This window comes from Haliotis rubra, unplaced genomic scaffold (genome assembly GCF_003918875.1).
Source record: "Haliotis rubra isolate DU_JTF1 unplaced genomic scaffold, ASM391887v1 Scf405, whole genome shotgun sequence".
Lineage (NCBI taxonomy): Eukaryota > Metazoa > Mollusca > Gastropoda > Lepetellida > Haliotidae > Haliotis > Haliotis rubra.
Genome location: NW_025767086.1, coordinates 387,501 through 410,956, shown reverse-complemented (window position 1 = coordinate 410,956; position 23,456 = coordinate 387,501). Strand labels below are relative to the sequence as shown.

Below are 23,456 nucleotides of genomic sequence, written 5' to 3'. Positions count from 1 at the left end.
ATTATTCATGTCAACCTTTTCATCATGGGCAAACATTAAGTCAGTTGTTATAAAGCTAAATGTGTTCTCACAATGACTTGATCAGTCCTTAATCAAATGAGGACAGTCCAGTGAATGGCATCAAGAGCATCAACCACGTCAGCAACCACATGATCCCGTTAGCAGCCACTACACTGTTTACATCAGCTGAGGTAATTCTGCAACATCATTCACCTTCAACTTGATCAATCACACACAAAACTATGTAAAAATAGAAATAAAGGAGACTTGTCAATATAGTATAATTTCATACGAATCTGTTTGTATGTATGTTTTAGAAGCTGTAGTCAGAGTCATTTTATGTCATTATCGGTATCAAAATGAAGGTGTTCACGTGTGTGTGCTTTCGCTGATGACAACACGATGTAGTCACGTTCCTCTGCAAGAACAGATCTAGCTGCATCACGTACCGCATATAGCTACAATACAACTATAACGACTGACGCCTATTGTAAAAAGAACGTTCACCTACATATTGATTGTGAGTGAGAATTATGGGAAACCGAGAATGTTTCTTGAATTTCCCCATCAGATCGGGACTGATTCCTACGTGCCTGTGCCCGGATGTAACTGAAATCTCGCTACAACGAACAACCTGAAATGCAATGATCAATACTACATTGCAACAGTACCAGACATTATTGAAACTAGCAACGCGGCTAAAGTCTAGGATAACGGACTTGTCACAGACATTGTGTGTATCTGATCAGTAATGAAGTAGCATTAATTACAGGGGAAATATAATTATAATGATACTCGGGATGGACATATTAAGAGATCTGCACACAAAGTCGCATGTAGCAAGAACTGTGAAGTGTTATGGACACTTGTAGGGGTAAACTGAAGCTTCACAGAACTTGAGATGTATTCAACCTCTGGCATGTGAAGATTTGTGTGAACTCTAAATAGATTTACGGAGGTGGTACTAAACAAAGATTTGAGTGTGGCCTAAGATGAAGAAGTTACAGGTGCTTACAGTTACTTGTTGAGACTGACCAGCCGGGGAGACCTACCAGACCATCTTACAGTTACTTGTTGAGACTGGCCAGCCGGGGAGACCTACCAGACCATCTTACAGTTACTTGTTGAGACAGGCCAGCCGGGGAGACCTGCCAGACCATCTTACAGTTACCTGTTGAGACAGGCCAGCCGGGGAGACCTGCCAGACCATCTTACAGTTACTTGTTGAGACAGGCCAGCAGGGGAGACCTGCCAGACCATCTTACAGTTACCTGTTGAGACAGGCCAGCCGGGGAGACCTGCCAGACCATCTTACAGTTACTTGTTGAGACAGGCCAGCAGGGGAGACCTGCCAGACCATCTTACAGTTACCTGTTGAGACTGGCCAGCCGGGGAGACCTACCAGACCATCTTACAGTTACTTGTTGAGACAGGCCAGCAGGGGAGACCTGCCAGACCATCTTACAGTTACCTGTTGAGACTGGCCAGCCGGGGAGACCTACCAGACCATCTTACAGTTACTTGTTGAGACTGGCCAGCCGGGGAGACCTGCCAGACCATCTTACAGTTACCTGTTGAGACTGGCCAGCCGGGGAGACCTACCAGACCATCTTACAGTTACTTGTTGAGACAGGCCAGCAGGGGAGACCTGCCAGACCATCTTACAGTTACTTGTTGAGACTGGCCAGCCAGGGAGACCTACAGTTACCTGTTGAGACTGGCCAGCCGGGGAGACCTACCAGACCATCTGACAGTTACCTGTTGAGACTGACCAGCCGGGGAGACCTACCAGACCATCTTACAGTTACTTGTTGATACTGGCCAGCCGGGGAGACCTGCCAGACCACCTTACACTATGGCACTGCTGATTGCCTGTTTCCTTCTTCTGCTGTTGTATACAGGTAGGCTGATAGTTAGTCTTTAACTATATATCAAGAAATGCATGGTGATACATAAAATACATCTGTTGATATTCAGGCCCAGCAAACACTTCAATAACTTTTCATGTCATGGAATACCATAATAATCTAAATAAGAAAACAACTAACAAAATTACAAACGAAAAGTGAGTTGCTGCGAGATAGCAACTGTGTTCTGGCACTCAAGGTGGAAACATATTCTGTCCTGATGAACAGGAAGTCTTCTCTATAATTGTCTTGTTACATCAATACAAAGAACAACATAAAACAAAATAATTTCCATTATCGTGACAAATCTCAGCTAAAAGAAGAATATATTGTACAGTTCCAAGTTTATCATAAGCATATATTTAATGAATCATAATAATCTGGATGATAGCAGGTGTACGCGGAAAGAGGCACGAAGATCCACCAGGGGTATGGGTCACAATAACATGGCGGGGCAAGCCATGTATTCATCTGAACAAACGCGAGAACATATAACATCTATAGTGTATAAGCTGTTATCTCAGGCTCTCACGTCACATTTAAAAGTGTTGAAATCGGTGTCAGCCCTGTACTCATAGCGATGCAGTTGTGTTTGTTAGTTTTGAATGTCTTGAATGACTTCCAGTTAGTTCCCAGCTGCACCGATATGTTGTTACCTACAAAAAACAACAACGAAAAACAACAACCCCCAACCGCAACCCACCATAAAAAAGACCAAAAAACCCAACGACCATCGAAGACTTATTTTCTGAACTGGCGTCAGTTCATAAGATATAAACTTGTTCCTTGTTTATCATGTGATATTAATGACAGACATTGTACTCATCTGTCTCAATCCTGAACCATATTATGCTTCCTTCCACCCAGCCCTTTCTGTAATGCAAAATGTCAGAAAATCGGACAATATCAACAGTTTCCGATCTTGTCTCAAAACCATCCTCTTCAAACGAGCACTCGACTAAGCGCACATGAGCAGGACTCATACAAATGTCTAATTTGATTGATTTGATTTGAAAAGTCATAAATGAAGAAGCTTACATTCTCTGAATGTCCCTTCTCACTGGGCTGCTATTCGAGGCATATATAGAGCAGCGTTTTTACACCCCAAAAATATATATTTTACATATTTTCAGATACCGTGTGTTAGTTGAAATGACATGAGGCTGAGCGTTTCGGTGGCAATATTTCCTGTCTATGATCAACGTGTAGAGTTGTGCCCCTTATCCGCAGTGACAGGATCTGCTTGATTGATTCGAATCCTGATAATGATTGTGTGTGTGTATCATCTGTCTTCAGCCGTAAGGGAGGACTTTTAAACCGCTGACACAAGTCCTATACCCAGAGTTCCATGCAGTCAGCATCGTGCCTCTACCACAGGCAGCCGCCATGTGTCACATCTCACACAGTCCATTTAAGATATTGCATACGTTTTTCTAGGCCTCACGAGTCTTAAAGCAATAGTTATCCCTCAAACAGACTGAACTGTCCGCTTATCTAGACTTGTCTATGATTTGACTGGGACGAAGTCACTGTGCACCATGGGCTTGGCATCCCATGCAGCCTTGCAGCAAGGCTAACGTTTTTCATCTGCCTCATTGTGTGGGATAGACTAGTTAACTTTCATTGAGAAAACATCCTAAAAGGTGAAAAACTATTTTTGTTTGCGTAGTCATCAATTATTTAGATTGGTTGCGCTGCGCCACATGTTGTTATCGAAACCCTACGGAGAACTAGCGATACAGTCACTTTGATGTGTAAATATCTATTGTCATTCACCTCACTATTGCAGTTATGGTAGCATATCTATATAATTATGCAAAACGTAATGTAGAGTCACAGAAATGGTTGCACTAGGCCAGTTTGTTCTGACTACAGAACGAGCGCGTTTGTTTACAAACAAGAGACATGTCCGATGACGTGGTGAGCAAATAAACCTGTGGCAGTGATTGTATTCATCACAGCGCCGGAGTGGGTCGACTACCTTCAGCTACACTCAGAGGTTCTCTGTTAGCAATTTGGAGCGGGCAAATCGTAGTCGTATCAGGGGTATACACTGTTTCTATCATCTCTTGACCTTGGAACCAAAAGCAACAACACAGTGACAATATGGTGCCATGTAGTCCATGTACATCAGGTGGAACAACATCGTCAACTACACCGTCTGTGGTCACAGTGTGGTGCAACGCAGAACATGATCTAACAAGCAATGAAGAACACGCTCCATCGAGCTCATGTGAGAGCCAGTGTGTATTGACGCCGCCATGAACATTTTACTGCCATGTGGTCGACATCTTTGGTGGTGGTAGCACAATGATGTGGACATGAATTTCCTACACTGGCTGAACATACCTGGTGCAAGGCAACGTAATGGCCTGACTGTTGCTAGGAAGGCAATGACTGTTCACCAGGTGACCACTACCTACACTGGATTTATAGGCCGCCGTCACACTGATATAACATGGATAGTATTGTAGCAATCAGGCAAGCAAGCACTTTAGTAGACTTATGTCAGGAACTTCTATTCTCATTGACGAAAGTGAGACTTTAATTAAGCGTGGTAACAATTCGTTCCAAGATGGGAGCAACGCTACAATATGAATTCATGCACCTGGTCGTAGTATATCATTTATGTTTATAGACTGTGACAAGCAGACAGAATGCATATATTTTAGATGTTAGGTGAAACTTACGTTGTTCTAAAGGAAGAGGCGTCAACGGAATAATTGTTAACATAGATAACAATACCATACTATCAAAACATAGAAATCAATTTGTTTTCAAGCACTTTACTTTCTCTCAGCTCATAAATCTGTATCGAAGGACAGAGACATGGATAAAACGCGCGTCCTATCACACGACTGGGACTGATACAAACAACATGTAATATAAACAACATGTAATATAAACAACATGTAATATAAACATGTAATATAAACAACATGTAATATAAACAACATGTAACGATCAAGGTATCAAGGCTCTGTTATAGTATAGCTCGATTTGGCATGCGAATATTTACTTTCCAGAATACACTGCACAAGATTTACTTAGCTAATAGTGGAGGCCTTTAGAATAATCTGTTTAGCATGGCTTCATTTGACAAATGCTTTTAGTTACTACACCTATCATCATCAGAGTGGTGACGGTGCGTTAGGCTCTTAAATATATAGTTATTTCATCAAAGTTAATTGTGGAGTAGACAGATTACAGACAACAAAGAAGGGGATGTTATTGTGCACGCAGAAAATGTCATCATCACAGTGGCTCTGTCGCTTCAATGTAAGGCACGTCCCTTAAGCCAGCGATCGTAGGGTCGAATCTAAGATTCCCCCTGATTAAGATGATTGTTTATCTGCATCATTCCCGTCATTTAAGGATAGCAGGAGTTCAACATTTCCCTCCACGTGAGGCTGACACGTAATATATACATGAAACGCTGTGAAAAACAACTCACTTAACTTGTTCACTTCGCTTGGACATAGGTGAATGTCCTTTACTATAGACGTTTCACATCAGTACAACAAAAACACATACGTACATTCACACTTTTCTTCATTCTTGAGTCTTCAATCACTGGATTATCATGTCCAGACTGGATCATATACGGGTCATACTGATGGCCTAGTGACGAGAACGGCATAATACAACCGATAAGCAACCTACAACTTTGTCATACCCGAAATGAGTTACACTCCGATTCTGGTTTGTGCTTACACAGTTTTATTGTCAATTTTTAGCATAAGCCATTTCACTGTATCCGTTACTGACAGCTGTTTGTAGATGTTAGTCCAAAATAATTTCAACATTTGATTACATATGGCCATGGATGAGTGACTATTAGTAAATAACGTCGAAATAGCAGGTTAAATTGAGATTTCGGAAACCGACGATACATGGCAGTTCTGTTGTCGCTACTGTCGTCAACGTTGTTAAATGAAACAACACTTGTGTTCGTGAACTGCTGAACGCCAGAACATGCACAGCACAACCTATACACAACACAGCCAATGCACAGCACAACCAATGCACAATATAACGCACAGGTGCATGAGTTTCAAGTAGAAATCGATTCCAATAGAAATTGCACTTAGACATCGTGCTGCTTAGAAAATTGCAATTGGTCTCGTTTTACAACATTGATATTGAACAAACCGAACATAATAACATCCGGCTTATTTTCGGTACCTTGGAGTATTTGTAATGTCTGATTACGTGGGACAACTTGCTATTGTTCAATCCATCCTTTTATAGGAAACTGAGTTTGAGGAAATCATATTGCCACAGTTGTGTGACGTAAACAGAGAAAAGCAGACTGGAAACCTATTGACATGCGTTACACCATAACGTAGATGAAATGAATTCCTTGAGAAGTGTTTATTAGGCTGACAGGGTTCGCTTGGCTAGACGGTTCACATATACCGTTCACCAATAACCAGGGAATTGTGTGATATCTGCCTCGGATATCTAAGTAAGCAGTTACCTAGTGTTCTATATCTGATAATGCCTTAACACTTATTCTATATCTGATAATGCCCTAACACGTATTCTATATCTGATAATGCCCTAACACGTATTCTATATCTGATAATGCCCTAACACGTATTCTATATCTGATAATGCCCTAACACGTATTCTGAATCTGATAATGGCCTAACACGTATTCTGTATCCGATAATGCCCTAACACGTACTCTATATCTGATAATGCCCTAACACGTATTCTGTATCTGATAATGCCTTAACACGTATTCTATATCTGATAATGCCTCAACACGTACTCTATGTCTGATAATGCCTCAATACGTACTCTATATCTGATAATGACCTAACACGTATTCTATATCTAATAATGCCTCAACATGTATTCTATATCCGATAATGCCTCAACACGTATTCTATATCTGATAATGCCCTAACACGTATTCTATATCTGATAATGCCCTAACACGTATTCTGTATCTGATAATGCCTCAACACGTACTCTATATCTGATAATGCCTTAATACGTATTCTGTATCTGATAATGCCTTAAGGCGTATTCTATATCTGATAATGCCCTCACACGTATTCCATATCTGATAATGCCCTAACACGTATTCTATATCTGATAATGCCCTAACACATATTCTATATCTGATAATGCCTTAACACGTATTCTATATCTGATAATTCCTTAACACGCATTCTATGTTTGACAATACCTTAGCACGTTTTCTTATTTATATATGACAATGCTGAGACTGGCCTGCTGGGGAGACCTACCAGACCATCTTACAGTTACTTGTTGAGACTGACCAGCCGGGGAGACCTACCAGACCACCTTACAGTTACTTGTTGAGACTGGCCAGCAGGGGAGACCTGCCAGACCATCTTACAGTTACTTGTTGAGACTGACCAGCCGGGGAGACCTACCAGACCATCTTACAGTTACTTGTTGAGACTGGCCAGCCGGGGAGACCTACCAGACCATCTTACAGTTACTTGTTGAGACTGGCCAGCCGGGGAGACCTACCAGACCATCTTACAGTTACTTGTTGAGACTGACCAGCCGGGGAGACCTACCAGACCATCTTACAGTTACTTGTTGAGACTGACCAGCCGGGGAGACCTACCAGACCATCTTACAGTTACTTGTTGAGACTGACCAGCCGGGGAGACCTACCAGACCATCTTACAGTTACTTGTTGAGACAGACCAGCCGGGGAGACCTACCAGACCATCTTACAGTTACTTGTTGAGACTGACCAGCCGGGGAGACCTACCAGACCATCTTACAGTTACTTGTTGAGACTGGCCAGCCGGGGAGACCTGCCAGACCATCTTACAGTTACTTGTTGAGACTGACCAGCCGGGGAGACCTACCAGACCATCTTACAGTTACTTGTTGAGACTGACCAGCCGGGGAGACCTACCAGACCATCTGACAGTTACTTGTTGAGACTGGCCAGCCGGGAGACCTGCCAGACCATCTTACAGTTACTTGTTGAGACTGACCAGCCGGGGAGACCTACCAGACCATCTTACAGTTACTTGTTGAGACTGGCCAGCCGGGGAGACCTACCAGACCATCTTACAGTTACTTGTTGAGACTGACCAGCCGGGGAGACCTACCAGACCATCTTACAGTTACTTGTTGAGACTGACCAGCCAGGGAGACCTACCAGACCTTACAGTTACTTGTTGAGACTGGGGGGAGACCTACCAGACCATCTTACAGTTACTTGTTGAGACCAGCCGGGGAGACCTACCAGACCATCTTACAGTTACTTGTTGAGACTGACCAGCCGGGGAGACCTACCTTACAGTTACTTGTTGAGACCATCTTACAGTTACTTGTTGAGACTGACCAGCCGGGGAGACCTACCAGACCATCTTACAGTTACTTGTTGAGACTGACCAGCCGGGGAGACCTACCAGACCATCTTACAGTTACTTGTTGAGACTGGCCAGCAGGGGAGACCTACCAGACCATCTTACAGTTACTTGTTGAGACTGACCAGTCGGGGACACCCACCAGACCATATTACAGTTACTTGCTGAGATTGACCAGCCGGGGAGACCTACCAGACCATCTTATAGTTACTTGTTGAGACTGACCAACCGGGGACACCCACCAGACCATATTACAGTTACTTGTTGAGATTGACCAGCAGGGGAGACCTGCCAGACCATCTTACAGTTACTTGTTGAGACTGGCCAGCAGGGGAGACCTACCAGACCATCTTACAGTTACTTGTTGAGACTGACCAGCAGGGGAGACCTACCAGACCACCTTACAGTTCCTTGTTGAGACTGACCAGCCGGGGACACCCACCAGACCATATTACAGTTACTTGTTGAGACTGGCCAGCCAGGGAGACCGGCCAGACCATATTACAGTTACTTGTTGAGACTGACCAGCCGGGGAGACCTACCAGACCATCTTACAGTTACTTGTTGAGACTGACCAGCCGGGGAGACCTACCAGACCATCTTACAGTTACTTGTTGAGACAGGCCAGCCGGGGAGACCTACCAGACCATCTTACAGTTACTTGTTGAGACTGGCCAGCCGGGAGAGACCTGCCAGAACATTACTTACACCAGTCAGTTTACAGTTGTTGAGACTGACCAGCCGGGGAGACCTGCCAGAACATCTTACAGTTACTTGTTGAGACTGACCAGCCGGGAGACCTGCCAGAGGGAGGACCTGCCAGACCATCTTACAGTTACTTGCTGAGACTGGCCAGCCAGGGGAGACCTGCCAGACCATCTTACAGTTACTTGTTGAGACTGGCCAGCAGGGGAGACCTACCAGACCATCTTACAGTTACTTGTTGTTGAGACTGGCCAGCCGGGGAGACCTGCCAGACCATCTTACAGTTACTTGTTGAGACTGGCCAGCAGGGGAGACCTACCAGACCATCTTACAGTTACTTGTTGAGACTGACCAGCCGGGGAGACCTACCAGACCATCTTACAGTTACTTGTTGAGACAGGCCAGCCGGGGAGACCTACCAGACCATCTTACAGTTACTTGTTGAGACTGGCCAGCCGGGGAGACCTGCCAGAACATCTTACAGTTACTTGCTGAGACTGGCCAGCCGGGGTGACCTGCCAGACCATCTTACAGTTACTTGTTGAGACTGGCCAGCAGGGGAGACCTACCAGACCATCTTACAGTTACTTGTTGAGACTGGCCAGCCGGGGAGACCTGCCAGACCATCTTACAGTTACTTGTTGAGACTGGCCAGCCGGGGAGACCTACCAGACCATGTCACACTATGGCACTGCTGATTACCTGTTTCCTTCTTCTGCTGTTGTATACAGGTAAGCTGATTGTTAGTCCTTAACTATATATCAAGAAATGCATGGTTGATACATAAGATACATTTGTTGATATACAGGCCCAGCAACCACTTCAATAACTCTACATGTCATGGAATACCATAATAATCTAAATAAGAAAACAACTAACAAAATTACAAACGAAAAGTGAGTTGCTGCGAGATAGCAACTGTGCTCTGGCACTCAAGGTAGAAACATATTCTGTCAGGATCAACAAGAAGTCTTCTCTATAATAGTCTTGTTACATCAATACAAAGAACAACATAAAACAAAATAATTTCCATTATCGTGACAAATCTCAGCTAAAAGAAGAATATATTGTACAGTTCCAAGTTTATAATAAGCATATATTTTAATGAATCATAATAATCTGGATGATAGCAGGTGTACGCGGAAAGAGGCACGAAGATCCACCAGGGGTATGGGTCACAATAACATGGCGGGGCAAGCCATGTATTCATCTGAACAAACGCAAGAACATATAACATCTATAGTGTATAAGCTGTTATCTCACGCTCTCACGTCACATTTAAAAGTGTTGAAATCGATGTCAGTCCTGTACTCATAGCGATGCAGTTGTGTTTGTTAGTTTTGAATGTCTTGAATGACTTCCAGTTAGTTCCCAGCTGCACCGATATGTTGTTACCTACAAAAAACAACAACGAAAAACAACAACCCCCAACCGCAACCCTCCATAAAAAAGACCAAAAAACCCAACGACCATCGAAGACTTATTTTCTGAACTGGCGTCAGTTCATAAGATATAAACTTGTTCCTTGTTTATCATGTGATATTAATGACAGACATTGTACTCATCTGTCTCAATCCTGAACCATATTATACTTCCTTCCACCCAGCCCTTTCTGTAATGCAAAATGTCAGAAAATCGGACAATATCAACAGTTTCCGATCTTGTCTCAAAACCATCCTCTTCAAACGAGCACTCGACTAAGCGCACATGAGCAGGACTCATACAAATGTCTAATTTGATTGATTTGATTTGAAAAGTCATAAATGAAGAAGCTTACATTCTCTGAATGTCCCTTCTCACTGGGCTGCTTTTCGAGGCATATATAGAGCAGCGTTTATAACATGAATAGTATTGTCGCAATCAGGCAAGCAAGCACTTCGGTAGACTTATGTCAGGAACTTCTATTCTCATTGACGAAAGTGCAGACTTTAATTAAGCGTGGTAACAATTCGTTCCAAGATGGGAGCAACGCTACAATATAAATTCATGCACCTGGTCGTAGTATATCATTTATGTTTATAGACTGTGACAAGCAGACAGAATGCATATATTTTAGATATTAGGTGAAACTTACGTTGTTCTAAAGGAAGAGGCGTTAACAGAATAATTGTTTACATAGATAACAATACCATACTATCGAAACATAGAAATCAATTTGTTCACTTTGCAAGCACTTTACTTTCTCTCAGCTCATAAATCTGTATCGAGGGACAGAGACATGGATAAAACGCGCGTCCTATCACACGACTGGGACTGATATAAACAACATGTAATATAAACAACATGTAACGAGCAAGGTATCAAGGCTTTGGTATAGTATAGCTCGATTTGGCATGCGAATATTTACTTTCCAGAGTAGACTGCACAAGATGTACTTAGCTAATAGTGGAGGCTTTGAGAATAATCTGTTTAGCATGATTTCATTTGACAAATGCTTTTAGTTACTACACCTATCATCATCAGAGTGGTGACGGTGCGTTAGGCTCTTAAATATATAGTTATTTCATCAAAGTTAATTGTGGAGTAGACAGATTACAGACAACAAAGAAGGGGATGTTATTGTGCACGCAGAAAATGTCATCATCACAGTGGCTCTGTCGCTTCAATGTAAGGCACGTCCCTTAAGCCAGCGATCGTAGGATCGAATCTAGAATTCTCCTTGATGAAAATGATTGTTTATCTGCATCATTCCCGTCATTTAAGGATAGCAGGAGTTCAACATTTCCCTCCACGTGAGGCTGACACGTAATATATACATGAAACGCTGTGAAAAACAACTCACTTAACTTGTTTACTTCGCTTGGACATAGGTGAATGTCCTTTACTATAGACTTTTCACATCAGTACAACAAAAACACAAACGTACATTCACACTTTTCTTCATTCTTGAGTCTTCAATCACTGGATTATCATGTCCAGACTGGATCATATACGGGTCATACTGATGGCCTAGTGACGAGAACGGCATAATACAACCGATAAGTAACCTACAACTTTGTCATACCCGAAATGAGTTACACTCCGATTCTGGTTTATGCTTACACAGTTTTATTGTCAATTTTTAGCAAAAGCCATTTCACTGTATCCGTTACTGACAGCTGTTTGTAGATGTTAGTCCAAAATAATTTCAACATATGGCCATGGATGAGTGACTATTAGTAAATAACGTCGAAATAGCAAGTTAAATTGAGATTTCGGAAACCGACGATACATGGCAGTTCTGTTGTCGCTACTGTCGTCAACGTTGTTAAATGAAACAACACTTGTGTTCGTGAACTGCTGAACGCCAGAACATGCACAGCACAACCTATACACAACACAGCCAATGCACAGCACAACCAATGCACAATATAACTCACAGATGCATGAGTTTCAAGTAGAAATCGATTCCAATAGAAATTGCACTTAGACATCGTGCTGCTTAGAAAATTGCAATTGGTCTCGTTTTACAACATTGATATTGAACAAACCGAACATAATAACATCCGGCTTATTTTCGGTACCTTACAATATTTGTAATGTCTGATTACGTGGGACAACTTGTTATTGTTCAATCCATCCTTTTATAGGAAACTGAGTTTGAGGAAATCATATTGCCACAGTTGTGTGACGTAAACAGAGAAAAGCAGACTGGAAACCTATTGACATGCGTTACACCATAACGTAGATGAAATGAATTCCTTGAGAAGTGTTTATTAGGCTGACAGGGTTCGCTTGGCTAGACGGTTCACATATACCGTTCACCAATAACCAGGGAATTGTCCGATATCAGCCTCGGATATCTAGCCCACTACATAGGTAAGCAGTTACCTAGTGTTCTATATCTGATAATGCCTTAACACGTATTCTGTATCTGATAATGCCCTAACACGTATTCTATATCTGATAATGACTTAACACGTATTCTATATCTGATAATGCCTTAACTTAACTGATAATGCCCGAACACGTATTCTATATCTGATAATGCCCTAACACGTACTCTATATCTGATAATCTGATAATGCCCTAACACGTACTCTATCTGATCTATATCTGATCCTGATACTGCTGATAATGCCTTAACACGTATTCTATATCTGATAATGCCTTAACACGTATTCTATATCTGATAATGCCTTAACACGTATTCTATATCTGATAATGCCCTAACACGTATTCTATATCTGATAATGCCCTAACACGTATTCTGTATCTGATAATGCCTTAACACGTATTCTATATCTGATAATTCCTTAACACGCATTCTATGTTTGACAATACCTTAGCACGTATTCTAATTTATATATGACAATCCGTAAATACGCATTCTTTATGTGACAGTCGGTAATCGTGTGTTCTTTATGTGACAATTCGTTTCCACTTGTTCTTTTATGTTACAAGTATTCTATATGTGACAATCCGTTAGCAAGTATTCTATGTGTAATCATCCCCTACAAAGTATTTCTTTGTGAGGAACTGTTACCAAATATTCTATATTTAGCACGTTTCCTGTATGGGACGATAGCCATTGCTATTGATAAACACGCATCAGTAATGAAAACAACGTTACTACCAATCGATGGCACAATCTTCAGTTTTTAGTACATATATATATATTGACACGTTGTGAAGATTCGCTAAGCAAACAACCCAAACATGGCAAGTACAAAAATATATTTCTCAGTGTGAATGATTGGCCTTGATTTCCTGAACACCCAATACCGCTATGGCCAATACGATATTTTGTGGAGAGTCTGTAAGTCCTAAACGCTTGGGTTAGTTACACACTTCCGTCAAGTGAACTGTTTCGGTGCGTTGCCTCCAGCATTCGGTTATCTGCTTCCAAAGAGGACAATCCGAGGGTGGTAATTGTGTACCTCTATGCCTTTGGGTCTATATAACAAAGATAGATCACACAGCTTTGACAAATCGAATGTCAACGTTTCAGATGGCGGTGCAAGGGCCCTTAACACTGGAAACACTGGCAACTTAGAATGAACACGGACCTTCACAATATACCTCTCGAAGATCGATCGAGCGTATTAAGCATGTTTTGTATGTTGATGATAGTGAAGGTATAGAAATCACACTGTGCCACATCACGCAATTAGAAGGAGCATACTCGGGTGGAGTACGTTATAGTTTCACTCTTTCACATCTGTGTCATCAAAGTGGCTAAACCAGGAGCGCAAATAACTCAGTGGAAACTACTTCTGTTACAAATCATTGAGACTTGCAGATGCAATATACAGCGTTCAGTATGTTATGTTTGATGTATTCTTTCACAATGGACCATTAACTCTTGAAGCTCCTGTTATTGGAGTTTGTGCTGCACCCCTATGGTACTTTGCAGTACAGTGAATTCAAGAAATCTCTCGAATATGACGCTTTCAGCAGACGATTGTTCCTTAGGAATCAACAGATCGGAGTGGTTCCCCCGTCCTAAACCTAAACGTTATTGTTGATGTTTAATATAATTAATAAGACCACTTATGTGTCGTTGGGACTGGGAATAATTTGCTTGAACATGATCTCTAAGTAAGCTTCCCAAAGGCTCAGTGTATAGGGTAAAGAATAGAGGCAGTAGAACGGAGCCTTTAGGGACGCAACATGGCAGCACTGGACTCTGAGAGACTGTTTCCTATGACTACCGAGTGTGACATGTCACAAAGATAGGAGATACACCGCTTATGTACTGTGCTGTCACATCCATAATCCAATTTGAGACGACGGATTATAATATCATGGTCTGAAGTGTCAAATGCAACTGAAACATCAAGTAGCACCAACGCAGATTTACCTTCATCAACCGCACTCAAGAGGTTGTTCATCACAGACTGTCTCTGTGATATGTGCTGTTTACTGACTGAGGTTTTACTACCTTCTCCGGTATTGCCTTGGCCTGTAAAACATCAGAGGAAAACCACGCTGGAGAATCCCTTTGTGTAGGAACCTTTTTAGATCTCATAGGTGCGTACGAGTTCGGAAGATGAGAGAGAGAAAGGTTTCACAGGTGGCGCTGGCAAGGTCATCAACATCATCAGGAGGATCCGATAACAAAGCTGACTTCTTGAGATCCTGTCTGACTACATTAATGTCAGTACCTTTCACGTTTCTGATATGAATATATTTCTGACTTGGAGAGGGTCTAACTGAATCCAAATGAATGTTTTTCCATACAATGATCGGACACGTGAGCCTCATTCACAACAGCATCTACACCAAGGTCGTTGGAGAGAATTCAGTCCCAGAAATGTCGGGTTATACAGTCTTCATGATCCTTTTAATAATACTGTTTTTGTCTAGATCAAAGTGTTCATTAAAGGCTCCGACCACAATAACACTGTCTTTTTAACATCTAAGGCTGCACAGCCTGTGGCGAAAGTGGAATCATTCAGTTTGTTTCGCAATACATGCAAGCCAATCTAACAGTCCATTTCCACAGCTGATTGAGCACATAAAACATTCGGTTGGCATTTGGTAAACAATTAGGTTCTGTCTGCAAATCATGACAACACCAACGCCAGAACCATTTGGTCTGGAATGTTATGGAGTTTATAGCCACGGGGTGTCATTTCAACACATTAAGAATTATCTCCATTTGCATGAAGCCATGTGTCAGTATTAAGAGGATATCTACACCTGAATCAATGATACAACCGAGTCTGTGTTTGTGACGGACTGGACATTCCTTAGACAGATATCAAGGCATGGGGATTGTGGGCGAGGGATGACAGTGATTACGTCTTTGGCGTTGCTTGACCGACGTGGGTGAACAACGCTCAGGTCATCGACACCTGTCACAATTTGTACTTCCCTCCTCTTTCTTCTCCCAGAAATCTTCCCCCCGTTTAGCTGGCTTTGTTTTACACATACCTAGTATTCGTATGTGACGTTGTGTACTTGGGTCAAACCGTTGTCTCCCACGAGCGAGGGGCGCCAGATCAAGCAGTTAATGTCTGCTGTGTAGAAGTATTATTTACCTTATTTTGTTACAATGATCTATTTTTTAACTTGTTAAACTACACGTTCAGTGACACGTTTTCTAGTGAATTTCTGGCACAGAAAGGGACTTCATCTATAGCCATAACTTCGTGTAGTCACAATGGTTTAACCAATAACATGAACCTACAACGTCATGTTGTAGTGTAGTTGTAGTTGCCGAATCCTTCTTAGTTACTTCTAATATTGTACTGTGAATTGTCAGAGTACGTGGTTGTTGCGTAGCGACGACAATTGCTCCGCATGTTGAAACACTCACTCACGTGACACATGTAAAACGTATCAACAGCTTAACGCCAGGGCACTATTGGAAATTAATATCACTTTTTTCTGCCAAATAGAAATCCTATATCAAACGAACGGGAACTTATTTAGAATTATTTTCAGAATCTATGAAATGTCCGCTCTGTCCATTGATTTGAAAAAGCACATTTCCGCCGTTGCTTTGGGCGTTTATGAATAGCTATTTGAAACACAAACAAACTTTAACGAGTTTATGAAGGCATGAATACAAAATTCTAAAAGTGTATTCCGACTCAGCCTTGGCGTGTTGTCACAACCATCGGTTAGGATTCTTTGTGTTTGCTTGAGTTCAAGGCTTCACGTAGTGACGCGATCACTTCAATAAAGGGCTTCCTGAGGTGCAATAGGTGTTATTCGTGACGTACAACCACGACACAAAACGATTAGTAGTACAATGGATCTATATTACTGATGTATCTTGAAACCACAATTTGAGCCTAGAATTGATGTCTTCTACCCTCATTGGTCCAAATCGTGTTGGAAATTTTGGTTTGTGAAATCCAGAGCCAAGCAATTAGGTTTTGTCACTTTACTAATACGTTTAGAACGACAAGATGATAATTGGAATGTTTCATACAACCAAAACATAACATAAGAAAGTAAGAAAGTTTATGGATAACAACTTCTTTATTATATATGATGCGACGTTTCGGTATGGATTCTTATACCGTTGTCAAGCAAGAGTGAAGTACTACAGCACAGAACAGACTTATATACATGAACAGGGATTAAGTAATACATAACATAACATACATATAATGCGGTCTTCTACAAAAATACCGTTAAAACAGAATGTATTCACATATCTGGAAGCCAAGAGCTAATGTTTTCCTGTATTCCATGTGCTGGGATTGGGATGTTTTCTAACCCACCGGGGACAGGACAGGTAGGCCATGTCGACGCAAGTTGGGGGCCTTTTCAGGAATGTGTCTGTTTACATGCGAGCCATTTGGGTGACGTCACAAGTAGCACACCTTTGATCAGCGGAGCGTATCGAGGCAGTGTTCACATTGAGAATGCAATTGATGTCTTCTATGTGACCAGCAGTTTTGTGCGGGATAAACTTACGCTATCAAATGACATTGAAAGCAAACCAGGCCCTCTTACCGTGAAGGATTTAAATGATGTAAAGTCAGCAATACTGGATGAATTAAAAGACTTCAGAAGTTCCATGAAAACTGAAGTAGATTCAATTAAAATTCAGCTAAATGAGGTGCACACAAAATGGATCAGTTGGACAGTGCTGTGAAACTTATTGGTGATGATGTGAACATAATTGAGCACCAGCAGGAAATGTTTACAGTGACATTGATGCAATCACATCCAGACTGGAATCAGTGGAATGCAAGTTAGAAAAGCAGGCCGAGGACCTAGACAAGCTTGAGGCACACAGCCGTAGAGATAATGTGGTGTTTTATAATATAAAGGAAAGTGAGCATGAATCCTATGATTCTTGTAAAGATCTTGTTATAGATACCTTAAACAAGCACACTCAAGACCGCACTTGGCGACGATCAGACATTATAAGGGCCGCATCGCATAGGAAGACACGATAGCACTCGTCGGCCATGGCCACTGATCGCGAGGTTCACGTTGACAGAGGATAAAGTGTCAGTGCTAAATCAGAGGTCTAGATTCCAGAGTTCACAGACTGGACTATCAAATGACCTGACTAAACGTCAACGTAATATTCTGACTGAGCAAAGGGACAAGGGACTTATTGCATACTTTAAGAACGGGCGTCTCATCACTAAACCCAGAGTACCACACTCTGAAGTAGCCAGTGCGGAATCAGATAATACTGTTCAGCTGAACAGGACTGTTACTGTGGACAAATCAAATGCAGAGGGTAATCAACCAAACATCGGGAACAAGACCTTTGCGCATATATATAATTTTACGGGCTCTTCGACACCCAACGCAAACGTACGATCACGTAAGGGACGTAATTCATCGCAATAGGAATGCGGCCGGGCTTCATCGCGAACTTCGAGCTGTGAGAATGTGAATGTTCCACTTGACTCTGATTTAGCCAGTCAACATTCTTCTCGTCAATCCGCGACGTTCTCGACTCTTACTTGGAATATTGACGGCCTGTTAAGTAAACTTGTTGACAGTGACTTTATGCGTTATCTACTACAGTTTGATGTCATCTGCCTGTAAGAGACATTTGCTGATAAGTGTATTGACATACCTGAACTCTGTGACTTTGAAGTTTATTTTTGTACTGCCATAAAACTAGCTAAATATGGCAGACTTTCGGGAGGTATTTATGTATTTATAAGAAAAACATTTCTGAAATTCTGTTCGAGGGTTCCTATTGATATTGATAACGCAGTTTGTATCCGATTAGATAAGCGACTTATAGACACAGATCGTGATGTTTTACTTGTTGTAGCATACGCTCCCCAAGAGGGATCTTCTTACTATAAAGTCACAGGAAACGCTACTCTGTTCGAGAACAGTGGTTATTAGATAATTCAGATTATCTTACTGATTGCTATATACTTCTGTGTGGAGATTTAAATGCTCGGGTTGGGACTGGAATTCAGCATCCAGATATGCAGAGTGAAAACTTTTATGACTATTGTCCCGAGGATGAAGCGGTCCCTGTAAATGCTAGATTTACAAATGACACTTGTGTAAATAGACTTGGGAAATTTCTGTTAAATTTGTGTTACGTTTTTAACTTGTATATCATAAACGGCCAGGTGGAAGGAGATACTGGAGGAATGTTTACTTATATTTCCGAAGAGGGTTGTAGTCTAATTGATTACGTTATATCATCACCTGGACTATTTAAGTATTTCTCGAACTTCGATGTAGGAGATAGAATAGAGAGTAAACACATGCCTTTGATCCTTAGATTCACTGGTCCAGGTGAAACACTGGTAACTAAAGACGTGAGTGCAAGTACATTCAAGTATAGATGGAATAATGATCACGCTAGCACTTTCATTGAAAATGTATCAAATATAGGTTTCCATTTCGAGAATTTCATAAATGTCTTAGAGAAGGATGTAGATTTAGCTTTTGACTCATTTGTAAGAATTTTACTTGATGCTGCAGACTGTATGCAAAAGAGAGTGCCTGTTATTCCGAAAGTATTCACCTTTTATGGACCAGAGTGTCATAAGGCAAAAGAAGAAGCTAAACGTAGTTTACGTATATTTAGACGAAACAGAACTTCAGTGTGTAAAACTCAATATTGTAGACTTAGAAATAAATATAAAGGTTTATGTAGACAGTGGAAACGTAAATACCAATACCACAAAACAAATAAACTATATCTTGCAAGGAACAATTCCACTGTATTCTGGAGGGAGCTGAGAAAGATTTAAAAGCTAAAATCCCATACGAATGATATAACTAAAGAAAGATGGTACGATAATTTTTATGAACTTTTCAGTAGGAGAGATATAACTGAACCAGATGTACTGCTCAATTTAGACCGATCTGTAGAAATGAGTGAAGTTGATAAGGGATACTTGAATCCATTATAACTGAGGAAGAAATTCACAAGGCTATACGGCATATGAAAAATGGTAAATCTCCAGGAATTGATAACGTCCTTATAGAAATGATTAAAACAAGCGAAAAAAAGGTGATGTAAATATTCCCGATAATTACCGGGGGGATATCTATACTCAGCTCACTCGGGAACATATATACTAGTGTTTTAAATGAAAGACTAACAAAATGGGAAAATGTTATGGATAAAGTTTCTGAAACTCAAGCTGGTTTTCGGGAGGGCTATTCAGTTGTTGACCATATCTTCACATTGTATGCTATCATCTATAAAAAAAACTATGTAGAAGAAGGGAAAAGATATACGTTGCTTTCATTGACTTTAAAAAAGCTTTTGATTTTGTGAATAAAGATAAACTCTGGAAATTACTTTCATCATACGGCGTAAACGGTAAAATGTTACAAGCTCTTATGAGCATATATAACACAGTGAAATCGTGTGTCAGAGTACAGTCCGAGCTAACGGAACATTTTAATTGTCCATTTGGTTTGCGACAGGGCTGTATGTTGAGTCCAATGTTATTCTCATTGTGTATAAATGAACTTTCTGTAGAAATCACAAATTATGGTAAGCATGGGGGTCCAATTTTTTCCAGATGTACTTTAAATTCAAATGTTGTTGTTTGCGGATGAGGTAATTCTTGTGTCAGATACTATTGGTGGTCTTCAGTGACAGCTAGACTTTTTAAAATCGTATGCAGATAAGTGGGGATTAACTGTAAATTTAGATAAATCTAAAGTTCTTGTTTTTAGGAGAGGTGGGAAATTAGCGGTAAAGGAAAACTGGCTTTATAATGGGAGAAACATTGAAACAGCTACAAACATCTAGGTATTGTGTTCACGTGTAATTGTAGTCTCAGGCAAGCTGTCTCAGAACTTGCAGCTCGTAGTAAGAAGGCTTTAATGGAATTAACTAAATATTTAAGGAAATTAGAACCAATACCTTTGGATGTATTTTTTTAAATATTTGACAGCAAAATTCAGCCAATATACTTGTATGGGTCAGAAGTTTGGGGGGTTAAAAGATACGATAGCATTGAAAAAGTTCACTTACAAGCATGTAAGATATTTTTAAATGTCGGTCCACAGACAGCAAATGCAATAGTATATTGAGAGTGTGGACGGTTTCCAGTTTATATTAATTCCTACGTTCAAACGATGAAATATTGGCTTAAGTTAATGACAATGCATGATGGACCAATTTTCCGAAAAAGGCATATAATATGTTATACTACCTAGATACTGCTGGGTACCACACATGGACGTCTGAGATCCGCCATATACTTTGCTCACATGGCTTTGGATTTGTCTGGTTTTCACAAACTGTCGGTGATCCGTGCGCTTTTATTCATAAGAATGTAAGATTGTTTATTCACATTTTTAAAGAACGCTTGATCAATATGTTTTGACATCTTCTCTAGAAAACGTTATACGTTATATGCAAAATATAAGAGTCTTCTTGAGCCTGAGGGGTATCTGTCTTCAAATTTGGAATATAAATTCCGTAAAGTATTGGTCAAATTCAGAGCTGGTGTCTTACGTTTAAAGAATAACGTAGGTAGGTGGCATAATATTGATGTATCTCAAATAAATTGTCCTGCATGTAAAGTAGATTTAGAAGATTAATCACTTTTTTTGAATTGTCCAGCTTATCAAGATCTTCGGGATAGATTTTGCCTAAGAATTTGCAAGTAAATATAATATCGTTTAGAAATATCCTTAAACAAAGCAAAACTGAAGACATAAATAATCTAGCTCATTTTATCTATTATGCATACAAAATAAGAGAAAAGTTAGAAAAATAGAAATAGATATTAAAATTATTGAACAAAATCCATTTCAGCTATAAATGTACATATATATGTTACTGGTATTTTTCACTAGGGGTGTAAGAAAATCTACTCAGGTAGACAGGTAAATGCTAAATCTTTTAAGAAATTGTTTCCTGTTTTCATACCTGTTTCGAATATGTATATTAATATGTATATGGGTCTGTGGCCTTCATACGTAATAAAGATTTTGATGATGATCATGATGTGTACCCCAGGTACCCAGTGTTCCGACTGCCCGCCATCCGGCTGGGGATGTGGGGCCACGGCCTGCTTCTACATCTACACATGCCACAACAGCTTCTCGGGGGCCACACAGGCGTGTACACAGCAAGGACTGACGCTTGCATCGGTTGCTTCTAATCAGGAGCGGCAGTTTCTGAGGGATGTCATCGACAGTGTGTATGTACAGGTTGTATAGGCAGTTTCTGAGGGATGTCATCGACAGTGTGTATGTACAGGTTGTATAGGCAGTTTCTGTGGGATAACATCGACAGTGTGTATGTACAGATTGTATAGGGAGTTTCTGTGGGATGTCATCGACAGTGTGTATGTACAGGACAGTTGTATAGGGGCAGTTTCTGTGGGATGTCATCGACAGTGTGTATGTACAGGTTGTATAGGAGTTTCTGTGGGAATGTAACATCGACAGTGTGTATGTACAGGTTGTATAGGTATGTACAGGTTGTAGTTTCTGTGGGATGTCATCGACAGTGTGTATGTACAGGTTGTATAGGGAGTTTCTGTGGGATGTCATCGACAGTGTGTATGTACAGATTGTATAGGGGAGTTTCTGTGGGATGTCATCGACAGTGTATATGTACAGGTTGTATAGGAGTTTCTGTGGGATGTCATCGACAGTGTGTATGTACAGGTTGTATAGGCAGTTTCTGTGGATAACATCGACAGTGTGTATGTACAGGTTGTATAGGGAGTTTCTGTGGGATGTCATCGACAGTGTGTATGTACAGGTTGTATAGATAACATCGACAGTTTATGTACAGGGATAGGATCGACAGTGTGTATGTACAGGTTGTATAGGCAGTTTCTGTGGATGTCATCGACAGTGTGTATGTACAGATTGTATAGGGAGTTTCTGTGGGATAACATCGACAGTGTGTATGTACAGGTTGTATAGGGAGTTTCTGTGGGATGTCATCGACAGTGTGTATGTACAGGTTGTATAGGGAGTTTCTGTGGGATGTCATCGACAGTGTGTATGTACAGGTTGTATAGGGAGTTTCTGTGGGATGTCATCGACAGTGTGTATGTACAGGTTGTATAGGGAGTTTCTGTGGGATAACATCGACAGTGTGTATGTACAGGTTGTATAGGGAGTTTCTGTGGGATGTAATCGACATGTCATCGACAGTGTGTATGTACAGGTTGTATAGGCAGTTTCTGTGGGATGTCATCGACAGTGTGTATGTACAGGTTGTATAGGGAGTTTCTGTGGGATAACATCGACAGTGTGTATGTACAGGTTGTATAGGGAGTTTCTGTGGGATGTCATCGACAGTGTGTATGTACAGGTTGTATAGGCAGTTTCTGTGGGATGTCTGTGGGATAACATCGACAGTGTGTATGTACAGATTGTATAGGGAGTTTCTGTGGGATGTCATCGACAGTGTGTATGTACAGGTTGTATAGGGAGTTTCTGTGGGATAACATCGACAGTGTGTATGTACAGGTTGTATAGGGAGTTTCTGTGGGATAACATCGACAGTGTGTATGTACAGATTGTATAGGGAGTTTCTGTGGGATGTCATCGACAGTGTGTATGTACAGGTTGTATAGGCAGTTTCTGTGGGATAACATCGATAGAGTGC

General features: G+C 41.0%; 1 protein-coding gene across 2 annotated transcripts in view; it reads left to right on the top strand.

Annotated features, from left to right (window-relative positions):
• The first annotated feature begins 1,799 nt into the window (after positions 1-1,799).
• The window catches only part of LOC124287720 (cell wall protein DAN4-like), a 27,817-nt gene continuing 6,160 nt past the window's right edge, over positions 1,800-23,456 (top strand). The window contains exons 1-2 of one of the 2 annotated variants that reach the window (XM_046724253.1): positions 1,800-1,901; positions 21,846-22,029. In XM_046724253.1, coding sequence (XP_046580209.1) covers positions 1,856-1,901; positions 21,846-22,029 — 230 coding nt within the window. In that variant the 5' untranslated portion in view covers positions 1,800-1,855. Of the gene's footprint in view, positions 1,902-9,563; positions 9,715-21,845; positions 22,030-23,456 lie in introns of those variants that run through there. The other variant, XM_046724254.1, reaches the window with a different exon arrangement.